This window comes from Aulonocara sp. 'chitande type north' Nkhata Bay, linkage group LG17 (assembly GCF_057382095.1).
Source record: "Aulonocara sp. 'chitande type north' Nkhata Bay isolate Kocher_YH1m ecotype deep benthic linkage group LG17, A_spYH_male_GT1.1, whole genome shotgun sequence".
Classification (NCBI taxonomy): Eukaryota; Metazoa; Chordata; class Actinopteri; order Cichliformes; family Cichlidae; genus Aulonocara; species Aulonocara sp. 'chitande type north' Nkhata Bay.
Genome location: NC_141360.1, coordinates 41,198,766 through 41,212,424, shown reverse-complemented (window position 1 = coordinate 41,212,424; position 13,659 = coordinate 41,198,766). Strand labels below are relative to the sequence as shown.

The following is a 13,659-nucleotide window of genomic DNA, read 5'->3' as shown; positions in this document are numbered from 1 at the left end:
CTTTTTTCCAAACAATGTAACACAAAATTCTTAAATACCAAATAAAAATGAAGATAAATGTGCAAACATGTGGCGGTCCAAGGCCTGCCCTGACTAGTATGACGTGTCTGCTTCAGAGCAGCTATTCCTTTTGTTTGTCATGGAAACTGCATTGTCTGCATATCTGCTGAGAGTGGACACAAAGTGCTCTGCATGCACATGACTTACAACAACACAATCACTCTTTAAGTATAAGCAGTAATCTAATGTTAACAGCAGGTATTGTAGCCTCATTCCATCATCGGTGAACTGTGTTCGTAGACAGGTTAAAAGTAGGCTGGGGCAGATCTCTGCCCCCTCTGAGCTTCCATACTGACCATTCTTCAAGCTCCAAAATTCAGCCATGTTCGTTTACACAAAGAGTCCAAAGCTTTAAAAAACTGAGTGGATTCATTGTTTTTCTCCTGAAATGAACGCCCTTCTTCTTGGAGCTGTGTTGATGCCACCAGGTCAATCCATGACTGATAGTGTTCCCGTTTGTCTGCTTGTTTATTTGCTTCTTCTTTCTTTGTCCTGTACAGGTGTGTGTTACTGCACTGCCAACGTGTTTGGGATCATTGTCATGCTGAAGCCTTCCCAATTAAACACCTGCCAGATGGCATTGCATGGTGGATCAAAATTTCCACCATATAATCCCATCTGGTACTTTCTGCGTTGATAATTCCATAAATTTTTGACAAGATCCCAACACCACTGGCTGAAATCCTGATTTTCAGTCCAGTTCTTCTGTAATTTAGCAAAGCTTTGCCCTTTTTTCTTGTTTCCTTTCCTTAAGAATGGCTTCATGACAGCCGCCTTTCCACTGAAACCTCGCTAATGAGTGAAAATTTGTTAAAAACCAGCCAGAGGACGGAGGAAAACTTTGAAAGATATTTAGAAATCTATTGCTCAAGACAAGCGTAGGAATGAAAGAAGCTAAATATAAGGAAACGAGGCGTGGCTCAAGACTATTTCACAGCAGTGTAAAAGCAGGAAACAGGGCTAAAAATGCAAAAAACAAAAACAAGATTTGAGATGGGAATAAAAAAAAAAAAAAGGCAAATTAACAAATCTGTTGTGTGCTGGAAGTGTGAGAACAAATAAAACTGTTCAGTCCGCCTCGCTCGGTTTTTCTCCTCTTTCATATAATTACCTCGGTGTGATGGGCCCACTGTGAGAATGCTGGGCTGGAGTCTCACATTAGATGGAACGCAGTCAGAAAACAGTGTTTGTTTTCATTGAGTGGTTGGTGGTCTGCACGGAGACGGTGTTTTCAGTTTCCTCTGAAAACACCGTCGGTCTTTCGGATGGACTCACGGCGTCTCGGAAACAACATGTTTATTTACATTTCATAGACGATCTATAGTGGTGAAAATGTTTGTGCAGAAATAATTGTAATAAAGTCAGCCTGACAGAATATCAGTGTAAAAGGAAGATCTGTGAAAAATAAGGAAACGATAATAAAAGTAAAATTCTCATTCCAGGCAAACGCCAGTCGTATGTGTGTCTACATATTTAGCATAAAATGGCTCTGCTTGTCTGTCCTGTTGTGTATTTGCAGCTGTCTCTCACCAAAGGTCCAAATGTGACTCTGACATCTATGAATAGGTAGAGGATTTAGCTTTTAGCTGTTACCAGAAAGGCAGCCACCATTTCTCACCCGCATGACAGAAATGCAAGCAAGAGTGGCACATTGAGCTTCCATGTGTTTTGAAAGTCAGGAATTCCTGTCTGTGGCGAGCAACCTTTCGGGGATATCGAGACAGCGAGAGGAACAGTTAAGAGGAATGTGCGATGAAAGGTCAGCGTGATGAAGCCGGTTGTGTTTTTGCGCAGTCACTGCTACGGTTTGCGTATTTTCCCCTGTTTACGCCTCCTGATCGAGTTAGATTTGTTAATTGTGTTGTTTCCTTGTGTGTGTTAATCTAACGTGGCAGTCTTAATTGATCTTGTTAACGTGGGATGTAGGAGGCGAAAGAACGTCCTCTGATGCCCTGCGGTTATTTTGACACTCAGGCGGTTAGAAACACAAGATGGTTAGGGAGCGAAGGAAGGGTGCCAGCCTCAATCTAACACAGCGCGGGGCTGAAGTGCAAAGAATCACGGCAACAGCCGCGAAGGCCAGCTGGGCGGGTGACTCGAAAGTCCACTGTGACCGCGAAATCCAAATGTCACGACACGCAGCTCGTTCAAACTAAGAGGCCGACTTCACCTGGTATTAAAATATCCTGTAATAGATAAAAGCTCTTGAGTGATGATGTACTGATACTGATTTTAAAGTGTGGGTGATAGATGCACAGATCAACAGCCTTTCAGGAACTCTTCACACTACGAACATTTTGCTTGTGCAAAATTACTATGGCACAACCGTTGGATATTGATATTGGTATTTGTTCTGGGTCAATATTCTGATACCAATCAAAAAGAGCAACATATGATGTAGGGCTGATGTACCGGTGCGGCCTGAGGCTCTGTCCAGATGTTCATGGGTATCTGAGTAAATGTAGCCTTTTCTCTGCTTTGTTAACGGTCTGTTAGGACCTCCAGGGTGATTTTCACCTCCTTTTAACTTTTCAAACGACCTTGAGTGCGTCTGTCTGTTTAACTTATTGGTGCTGCACGTTTGTGGCTTGAAATGTTGATGGTCAAACAGTCAAACAACCTTTCCAGGTGTTTATAAAAACCACCACAGCTGGTTGTTTTCAAAAATACTTTTTCTCCAGCAGGTTTATTAATGAGTCAGGATCATTTAGCGTTTAACGCTGTTCTGCATTTAAAAATGTCAACCTTATTAATAAATGATCCATTACATAAGTGAAGAGAGTCGTATTGCCAGCATAGCCGATGTAAATCCATTGGAAACGGGGTTGAGTAAATAATTTTGCGATCTTCCAAACTTACACGAACATCAAGAAAAAGCTAATCTGTGATTTTAGCACAGCAATAATTGCAAATGATGTGTTTGCTCAAAGTGCATAGACACACATCATAAAAATATTAAACTGCCCAAAGAATCTCTGTGTCAACCTATTAATCAGTTATATGGTTAGATAGCTATATAATTGCTCGATTGATCAGATGATTGATTGATATACACACAGAGACTGCTTTTCAGTGTTATTCTCATCTACATTACACCGGCACATTTTAATTGGCCCAGGGAGGCTCAATGCAACAGAGACAAGAGACTGTGACCAATACACGAGTGACACACCAACAGATCTGCAAACCGGCTTTGGAGGAAAAACATGCAAATGGCCCACTGTGAAGTGTGCTTTCTTTCCCTCCTGTGTGGAACTTTTCTTTTTACGTGTGTGTGTGTGTGTGTGTGTGTGTGTGTGTGTGTGCTTGAGTGCTATTCCTGTGAATAAGTCCCTAAGAAGACAAAACCATGGTTGAGTTGTAATTCCTGGTATTTCTTTTATCCTCTGTTCCTAATCATTAGTCATTTGCTTCCTATCAACGAGCAGTCTGCGTGTGTGTACACGTGTGTGTGCACGTGTGTGTGCACGTGTGTGTGCACGCTTGTCCTTGGCTACATTTTTGTGATGCTGAAAACATACAAATATCTCACCTCATGTGTTGCCTCGTGGATGGCACACGGTTTGTGTTAAACAGGCGGGTATCTCGTGTAAATCACAAGTAATTCTGTGTTAATTTTGGAACGGTGAGTGTAGACTGGAATCATAAGCTAATTTCAAGTGTGAATATAATTGTGCATCGTAATTTTTAAAGCTGTAAATTATTCATTCAGGTGATTTTTTTTCTATTATTGCATTGTCTGTGACGATGAGGCAAGCAACTTGTTATGCTGCTCAGGCAAGTAGCTAAGCCACATGCCAGGACATGCAATTAAAGAAAAACATGGCATATATACATACTGCACCTCCTCACCCTGAGGTATTTCTCGGAAAAGAAAAAATAAAGTGGAATTGCTTAAACCAGTAACTGGTGTAACCTGCAATTCCCAGGAAAGGTTCCTTGGGAGAATGCCAAGCAGCTTTATCTCTGCCGAAGCTCGGCCACGGCGCAACTCGAGAGGGACCCAGACAAAGAGTATCATATCCAAAGACGTGACCTAGGTTTCAGCTGCTGAAACTCAACACCGGGGCAACCGTCACTCCTTAGTTTGATGCTGCAGAACGAACATTGCTCCACATTTGAATACAATTTAATCGTACTGTTGAAGGGAAATGATCGACTTTTGTTTCACCTGATGATCAGCATTGCATCGTCTAACCGTGAGTCCTGTTTTGTTTGTGTGATTCGCAGAGGTGTACGGGAACACCATGGATATGGACACGCAGCCACAAGGACAGCAAGCAGCTGTGCCAGTGTTTCAACCCCAGGTAACCCCACACAGATGCACACTGCAACACCAGTCAGAAGGACTTAGGATCTGAAGTAGGATGCAGACTAAGATAAAAATGGAATTACTCAGCCTCGGCATCCTGTGGTCAGCACCTGTCTTAGCCTTTATTTAACAGATGTGTTCAATGCCGTTTAGTTTGATTATAGATTGAAGAATGATGGGAAATTCCTTCATCTGTTGTATTCCTCCTAATTCCTGTTTTAAACTGTAAATATTTCCTGCTCATCTCTTCTCTCTGCATCAATCAAGATGTATCTTTCAGCCTGATCTTCATTCAGACCTCTGTAGCCTGTGTAAGACAGACAGTGGATGAATGTTGAGTTGTTACTATTGATCAGAGATCTGGAGGCTGGCGGAGCCCGGCCTCCTCGCAAGCCTCTTTCGGTTCGATACAACTCAAGTTTGCTCTGTGCAGATCAGGCCGCTGTTGGATTTTAATATCGTCTTCCAACTTCAGGCGCATTGATTTCTTTACAGAAGGATGTTTTTGCCTCCATAAGTATTGAATAGACTTTAAACAAAGAAGATCATCCATATGCCCCTGAGTAAACGTGGAATCTTTTTGAGAAAGAAGCACTAAAAATAGGCTCCGTACTCGTTGTTGTTTTTGTTTCATTTTTTTATCTGTTTATTTTTTCAATGCGTATGCAAGGGCACGGCAACATTAACACTGGAACTGCCAAGGGGCTTGATTATTCTGAGATTTGTAATTGCAAAATTAAGGATAATTGGGTTGCACACAGAAGAAAGTCAGATAAAAGCACTAATAATTAATTTGACTTAGGCAACCGTCCCCCCACGCACACATACAGTAGATCTCCAGCTGATCTCCCAGCAGTTCGTTACGTGTTGTTGTTCAGTCTTAATGATCTCTTTCTCTCTCGCTCTGTGTTGTTCCATCTATTTCCAGCAGTTTACATCAGTGTTAATTCTAGGCTCACCTCTTTCGCTTAGGTACTCGGGAGCACGGTGAACTTTCCATATTGCATCATTTTTTCAGTCTCACAGAACATGTTTGAACCGATTCCACATTCAGCGGAAGATGGAGTCAGATTATGCAGATGACTGTCTAACCAGCATCCAGATGGGTGTCTTTCAACAAGTCCTGTATCCGTTTCACAGTTTTCCTAAGGTTCAGTCTACTCGGCAGCAAAGGGAGAAAAAAACCCTACCAGCCTCTTCCTGGAGAAATCTGAATTGTATATGTGATGAAGCATATTCTGTATCACTTGCAATATAATTTCTCTTGGTCCCGGAGGTATGATGCATATGCATTAGTTAAACGAGATGAGCTGGTAAGATGTGCATTTTTAATGGTGCTTTTGCTCTTGAGTGAGTGGGAGGGTTAGTGGGGACCCCCCCACCCTCCACCACCATCCCCCCGGAGTTTGATCGTCACTGCAGAGTTTGACAGACACAGATCTGTCTGTAAGCGCTGAGACAAGGTGGTGTGGAAGGAGAAGAAGAAGCACCTTTGGGGTGAATCCTGCCGGTTTGACTGCCTGCCTGGCTCGCTGGCTGACTGGCTGAGGATGAATATTGCATGGTGCTTTCTCAAGGGGGCTGGTGACTGGTGAGAGTGGGAGTCGCTCCCCCCCCCTCACCGCAGGGCTGCTAGTTGCCGTGTCTGTCTCTTCTTGTGTTCCTGGCTGTCTTATCGTATATCCGTCTCTGTCTGTTTTGGACTACAGCCGAGCTAATTCCACATATTTTGTAAACACTGTTTTCGTGTGAAAATGACGTTGTCCTCAGCACAGTCTGATAGTATTTTGGTCGAGATCTCTCGAGACCGTATTTCTTCCTGTTTATCCTGTTTTGAGATTAAACTGACATTACTGATGACAAAGCTCTGCATCACAAGCAACATCTGGACAGTGGTGAGAAAGAAAGTGTATTCATGGAGTCTTGGATTAAACATCTGGAGGGCTTAGCTGATAACTTAGTTATTTTAATATATGCACTTTTCATTTTTATATTATGTTAACAAGATGAAGAGTTTTGGTTTTATAATTGTGAACTGGTCTTCTTCTACTTTTTCACTGGTGTCCGCATCGCAGGTCATTTTCTCTTTCTTCCTTTTTTGCCTTTGATTTTTCTGGTGTTACTGTTAAGTCTCCACATCCACAACAAAGAGACGTGCACCCACTGATTATTAACTCTGGAGTCTATTTTTGAAAACCTCTGCTGTCTAAAAAGCTGTTCACTGCAGGATAGCATGCCAGAGCAGAGTGACGAGCTTTCAACTTTAGCCTTCCTCGTACGTCTGTGCCCCGAGTTTCTCTTTCCCGGCGTCTGCGTGCCTCTCAGTCTCTCTCCATGTGAGACATCACCTCTCTGCTGCCGCTGGCCTTTCTGTGGCAGCCGTCGGCACTGCTGGGCTGTCACGTCGGCCCTCTCTTCTCTGCTGCTTGTCCCCCACTGCCCCCCACCCTATCTTTATCCCGTCTTCCCGTTCCCTCTTCCACTCTCCATGTGTCTTGTCAGTTGTGTTTGGCAACGGTGTCATTATCGGGCAGCCCATATCACACCTCCTCCAATGAGCTGTCTGTCTGCTCCCCGTCTGTCTCTCGCTCTACTTTCCTCTCTCCTTTGCAGTCCCCCTGCTAGCTCGTGGTGGCTGTGTGTCACCTTTATACCCGAGACATTCTGTCCCTCACCGGCGTTACCCATAATGCCTTGCACAGCTGCCACTTTATCTTCATGTCCTGCAGCTTGTCCTCAAGCTGGAATAATGTGAATGATGTGAGCGTGCTGTGAGAGTTGACCAGTATGTTTTATTTTATTTTATTTTATTGTTTAGACAACAACACTGATGTTGCTGATTATCAGTAATTGGGGACACTAAAAGTCAATATTTGGAAACATTTACAGTTAAAAATCTTTGGGCCAAAATTTAGAAGAGCTCAAAACTTAGTTTCAGTTATTTAAATAACAACAATAGCGCGACATTCAAAGTCAGGCTGCTTTTTTATTGATACCTGCTGTAGTAATATTATGAACTAATTGCAAAAATAGCCTATTTATGATTACACTGCTGTCTGTGGTTACATTGTAGTCACTGTGGACCCAGATGATGATGATGATGATGATGATGTGCAGTAGCACTAAGTAAAAATGTAAAAACATTTACCAGTCCTTTAAGTTTGTACTTGGATCTGAAGTTGTTCTATTTTGACGAGTTAATTTTCTTCTTTGTAAAGCACCTCACCCGTCTCTCCTGTGCACACCTTCCCCTTCGCTCGTCATCGACTGAAGCACCGGGTGGGAGACGTGATAAAAGAGCCTTTTCCCAAATGTGGTGACATTATGCTCTGTTTTTATTTTTAACATCCACCCTAAAGTGAGAAATATCCTCTTTCTGTTTCCTCTCATCTGATGACTGTGAGCGATCGGTGTAGCCGCGTGACGCACAAATGTAGTCCAGCCGCGAGCCTCTGTGCGCGCCCGTGTGTGTCCACGTGTGTCGCTGTTACAGGTGTTTGTTGCATGTGGAGGTACAACATCAAGCTATGGCTTTGCACATTTAATTAATAATGAATCTCGGCATAATGACACATTTTTTCAGTGCATCACTGGGGAAATGGGATCAAAATTGCCGTGATCGCCCAGCTGTTGCCATCCCTGACATCGTCGTCCGTCACCACAACCCCGACACAGACTACCCAAAACAAACTGTGTGACTCATATGAGCCCATTTTGCACCAATAAAAATAAAATGGTAACAGACTTAGAAGTTTTATTAATTTAAAAGATGTTGGGGACAAAAAGATAACATTGTATCTATTTGTTAATATTAAACATATTGCAAAGTGTTTAAAATTGCAGTAATGGGTGCTGCTTTACCTCAGTGGTTGAGGAGGCGACCACAAGCCGTAGAGCCAAATGCATCGTCTTCCACGACTCCCAGCTATTCGGTCTCCTCTTCAACATAACTGTCGAAAAAAGGATTCCCACCTTTACTTTCACTGCAGACTCGTGACCTGCAACCTTTCACGGAGTGTGTGGGTCAGACATTGATCGAGAGCGGTGACTGCAGATGGAAAGAGGCAGTTGCATCACAGCCATTTTTAATTTATTTCATCAGAAGTTTTATAAATAAGAGCAGAAGCTACTGAATCACAACTTCAACAGATAGCCAGGCTGTCAGTGTGACTGCTACACTTCATGATACAAAACATATATAGGAGAGAAACCTGTAAGTATATATTTTGAATGAGATGGTAACAGTATGTGTTGGATTATTGATACGTGAACTATTATTGATATAGTTCTGGGTATGGGTAAGACGACACGGCCTCCACATGCAAAAACATTTTGGGATAATGATATTTCAGTGTTTTATTTCTTTTTTGCTCTTCATGTGGGTCCAAGCTGGAAAAGCACAATTTGGATTGTGATTGCGATACAAACATTTAAATTCAGGATGTACCATGTGTGTAAAAACAACAGCAGGATAAAGTGGTTGCATTACCATCAACGCATTTTCAGGTCGACTGTCAGAGGTGGGTCATATGGGTTCAACATTAAATTGTAATAATCGTATTTTTGACCACATGGAAGGAAAATGCTGAAAATTTTATTAATGCTTGCAGCTTGCAAGCAGCATTTATAAGTGCATGTAAATCCATGACACACTTCCTAATTCAAAGAGTGCCTGCATGGAAATTACAGTACAGTAGTCCTAAGACAGCATTATATCCAGCGGCACACAATAAGTCAAGTGTAAACAGAAAAGTAGTTTTACCTGGAAATTTGACATAGAAATGTAACTTTTCAACACTTTATCATTTTAGTTTACTCGATGGTGTGTTAGCCCAAAGCGGCTAAACAAGTTTGTCGTTTCCATGTTGAGCAAGAACAATTTTCTTGCATATTTTGCAAAGTGCTCTGCTTTTCAGGAGGCAGTTGAAGGAGTTTTCTTTCTAAGCACTAAATTGTCACCGGAGGCTTTTGCTCTCAGACATGCCTGGGCCTGAGCCGTTGCTGCCACGTTGTGTAGTGAGGTTTTTATTTGTACAACTTTACAGTATTATTGCAGCTCCGGTCACATACCAATGTTTCATTGACATAATATTGGTCAGTTTTTTAGATTGAGTGTTAACAGTAAGAGAGGGATGGAGATAAATTCATCTCCCACTTCCAGTGTAAACCCGCCTCGACGTTTCAGGTAAACGGGTGAAATTTCATAAACACGTAACCTGATCGTCATTGCTTTTTAAAATGATTTCCTTTCAACGTGAACTAATATGTGTAAAAAGAATAATGGGGACAGTTTTTTTTTAATGTGGTACTTATATTAACTTAGCAGTTGCACCATTTGCATTAGAAAAACAAAAATGGACAGTGCTCGGGCGCGGTCGGGGCGCGGTTCAGTCGACCGGTCTCGGCATTCTCTGGCAGATGTTGCACACAAACGCATAAATATAAATGCGAGCCCTGATTAACAACCACGTTTGTGTTTGAGGTCATGATATTTGTCCGTCACATGAACAGTCATATTTAGATCCGTCCAAAATCCTCCTCTCCCGTTTTTGGCCAGACCGTGACCTCTGCGTCACTCAGGGACGTTCCTCTGTGACTTCCTTTGTAGGTGTGTGTGGCCTTGTCTTTCAGCTGGGAGCTCCTGATTGTGTGACACCCATGTGCGGCAGATGAGACGACCTGTCAGTCAGCTGTGGCCCGGCTGCCCTTTGAAGGCCAGGCCAGGGGGCGAAGAGGTGCCGCAAATGGCCTGTGAAGTTTACATACACTGCCCACTGCTAAACAGATTAGCTCTAATGAAGTGTCTAATGTCGGGGGCACTGGCTGACATAATCCTGCCTGGCAGCCCGGCCCCTTGGCTGCCAGAAAAGCCGCCCTCCCTCCAGCCCTCTCTTCCGCCCTCGCATGGCCTCTGCTGCCACCCAGGGCGACTCCACACGGGGAGGTGCCCACTGTTAATCACGCTGGACAGTGTGCGATCTGACATGCAAATGTAGGTCATTGCATATGTAAATGTGTGATTACGAGGCTGGCATGCCAGGACACATTAGCAAGACTGTGCTCTCAGCAGGCGGTTGTCACAGCGCTTTAGAGGCTCATGCTAACATTTGTCAAGCTACCACGCAGCGAATGAAAGCAATGCCCTCTTGTCCTCCCAGCTCCATCCTTTGCTCTCTCTCCCTCTCTGTCCATCCCACTGCAACTTTGCATCAGTGCTTCTGTCACATTATGCAAAATCATCTCCCAATATGGTTGCATATTCAGCGCAACACACCTTGGAGATAATAATGAGTATGTATAGGTTTAATTTAACTAACTCTCCATAAAATGTATGGATATAGATCTTTCAGTCAGATGTCAGTGTTTTCCGTGTTGTCGTAGTGAATCCTCGTAGTCCCCCCTTTAGACGTACGGTTGTGTTGAAGGGTTTGTTGTGGATTGTGGAAGAGTGCATCATCTGTGAGTCCTGACAGCTCGGGATGACGGCGGTGTCATGCTGAAAAATGCACACACCTCAGCGGTGTTAATTGGGCAGGGCATTTGATTGGCTCGCGCCTCTTCCTTTGGCTGTCAGCTGCGGAAAAACATTGAAACGCATGAATCGGTGCCCCCCCCCCCCCCAAAAAAAAAATAAATAAATAAATCATCCATTCTAGTGTTAACAATCCAGTTTGATATTGTGCTTCTCATCATTGTCTGAATTTCATGCCTTTTTATTCTTATTTTACTTGTTTTTTTGCAGAAATGATTTTTGGCCTTTGAATAAATTATTTCAGGTCATTTCTTTCTGATATATTCGTTGGCTTTAAGTGTTTTTTACTTTAACGATACCTCGTGCCTCTCTCAGGTCAGCTGCATCGTGTATGTTTTTCAGTGGGTGCCCACTGTAACTTTGTGTAGAGCGAACAGCTGTAATGACACACCCTTCCTGTGTGTTTTAGCACCCAGCAGATTCATTTTTGACCCTCTCCACCTTTTTATTTCCCTCCCCTCGGTCCTAGGTCACTCGCCCCCTGAGCTGCTCCCACAGCAGCGCTGGTGACATGCAGCATTCTGATATCTGTCACCTTGTGTTTGTTCCTGCTGACGCCTTTTACAAGTTTACCAAAAGGCTGGAAAGGTCACACAGCACGCTATGTGTATTATTCACACATTATATCCAAGGGGCTCATTCTGGTTTATTTTTGAGTGTTTTTAATTGCGGAGGTGAGTGACTCAGTAGGTACAATCACTCACGCAGTGAGGAGAGGTGTGGAGTACTTTGTTCTGTGGCCCAGTGCCAGACTGTCAGTGATGGGACTCGACAGATGAAGGGAGAGGATTTCACGGGTGCTGTTTGATCAAACACACAAACAGAAAAAACACTTGGATTAAATAATATGAAGCCTATATTTACGTGACTATTTTCCCGTCCTCATTGGAAAATAGTCAACTCACCTTTGCTCTGCTCTGTTTTTGCTACAGAACAGCGTGTTAGCCTCCCTGGATGTTGCAAGGTGTAAGTGCACGGTCTAATACAATATCATGTTACTGTAGTAATAAAGCATTACATTTGGCATACACGACATTAGGGCTGCCACGATTACGTCGACTATCAAAATCGTCGACGACTGATTTAATAGTCGACGCGTCGTTTGAAGCTTTGTAAGATCACAAAAGACGCAGGAATCAGTAGTAGGATTTAAGAGTGTAATAACGGACTGAAACAGAAGATGGCAGCACTGCATGTACAAGGATGCCAGCTGCCGTTAAACCCCGAAGAAGAAGAAGCTGTGTCCCAGAATTCATAGCGCAGCTTCCAACAATGGCGGCAGCTAGTTAGTTCTAATATTACTCTTATTATTCTTTCTGGGTCACAAAATAAACGTTTAACATATTTTCAGGCGAGAATGTAGCTGTGGAAACCTCAAATATCTGCTCAGTTTATCAAGACACCGCATATTTTCAAAAGCGCTCCGACGTTTTCAGAGACGTCTGTTACCCACTAGCTCGATAGCTAGCCGGGGGCTAGGCTAACTAGAGCCGTGAGAACACCGGACTCCCGGCAAATCGTTTTCAAACCCACGTCTTTCGCTACTCAGGTTAAACATGATATATGAGTCACTTAGATAACTTAAAAATGTTATTGTTTGGCTTTTTTTAGTATTTTATTTGTTCCTGAGTAAATCGGTTTGGCTGAGATTAAAGTTTTTACACAGCTGAATAAACATCAAGCAGACAGCTGATTATCAGAAGTGTGAGATGCTCGAGAATTTACTCCGGTGTCCTGTTATATTTTAGATAGCAAGGAGTTTATTAAACTTCACCGAAACAATCTGCAAATTTCATTAAAATTTAATAAACTATCATCTTGTCTTTATTTTTAGTTAGCACAGACCTTAAACACTTCAAGCTGTAAGCTAATGATAGTTATATAAGAGCAGATGCTGCTGGTGCAATAAGCTGTAGTTTTACGTCCAATGGATGATGATCTGATTAGTGACTAATCGCAAAAATAATCGGTGACTAGTCGACTATCAAAATAATCGTTTGTGGCAGCCCTACATGACATGATACCGTTTTGCTACCTTCAAAAAGTTGAATGATCGTGTCACACAGTGGAAATATAATCATTCCTGCCGGCAGGGTTTTTAGCGGGTTGCAAACACTATTTTTATTGTATACGGGGATTTTAGCTTGTATTTGGGGTTCTGACTGTGTTTTATCCTGAAAATAAATGGTGTGTTTGAAGCCAGCTAAGTTTCTGTGCTCTGAGCGCTGACCCACTCACTCCCCTTTCTGCTTGTATGTATACAGACGTGGTGGTGAAGATTTAGGTCCACCAGTTTAGCAGCTACAATCATCCTTGAAGACCTTTATGAGCATCTTTGGCAGCGTCTAACTCACATCCTCCAGCCCTCGTCTTTTTTATCTTTCAGTAATGCACAGATGGTTTCACCTCAGTGACAAACTAGTGGCAACAGCAAAAATCCTGCAAATACTAAGTTTTTTTATTTGTTTTTCTCTTACACAGAGAAAGAGAGAGTGTGTGTGCACGTGTTCATGGACTGATATCATGCGTGAATAGTTACTAGTTGTATTTTTCCTGTTTCCTCCAGAAACCGTTGCAGCCAGATATGGGCCATAATTCACTGGCTAACTTCCAGATTGAGAAGAAGATTGGACGCGGCCAGTTCAGCGAGGTGTACCGAGCGAGGTATCTGCTGGACAACACGTCTATGGCCCTGAAGAAAATTCAGGTGAGGAGCGTAAAAGCAGCGACACATTTAGCCCGAGTTAAATCTGTC

At 42.9% G+C, this 13,659-nt stretch overlaps 1 protein-coding gene across 2 annotated transcripts in view; it reads left to right on the top strand.

Moving 5' to 3' along the window:
- The window catches only part of nek7 (NIMA-related kinase 7), a 69,181-nt gene that overhangs the window by 23,885 nt on the left and 31,637 nt on the right, over nucleotides 1–13,659 (top strand). For both annotated transcript variants that reach the window (XM_086268254.1, XM_086268253.1), the window contains exons 2-3: nucleotides 4,291–4,367; nucleotides 13,471–13,611. In XM_086268254.1, coding sequence (XP_086124380.1) covers nucleotides 4,308–4,367; nucleotides 13,471–13,611 — 201 coding nt within the window. In that variant the 5' untranslated portion in view covers nucleotides 4,291–4,307. The remainder of the gene's footprint in view (nucleotides 1–4,290; nucleotides 4,368–13,470; nucleotides 13,612–13,659) is intronic.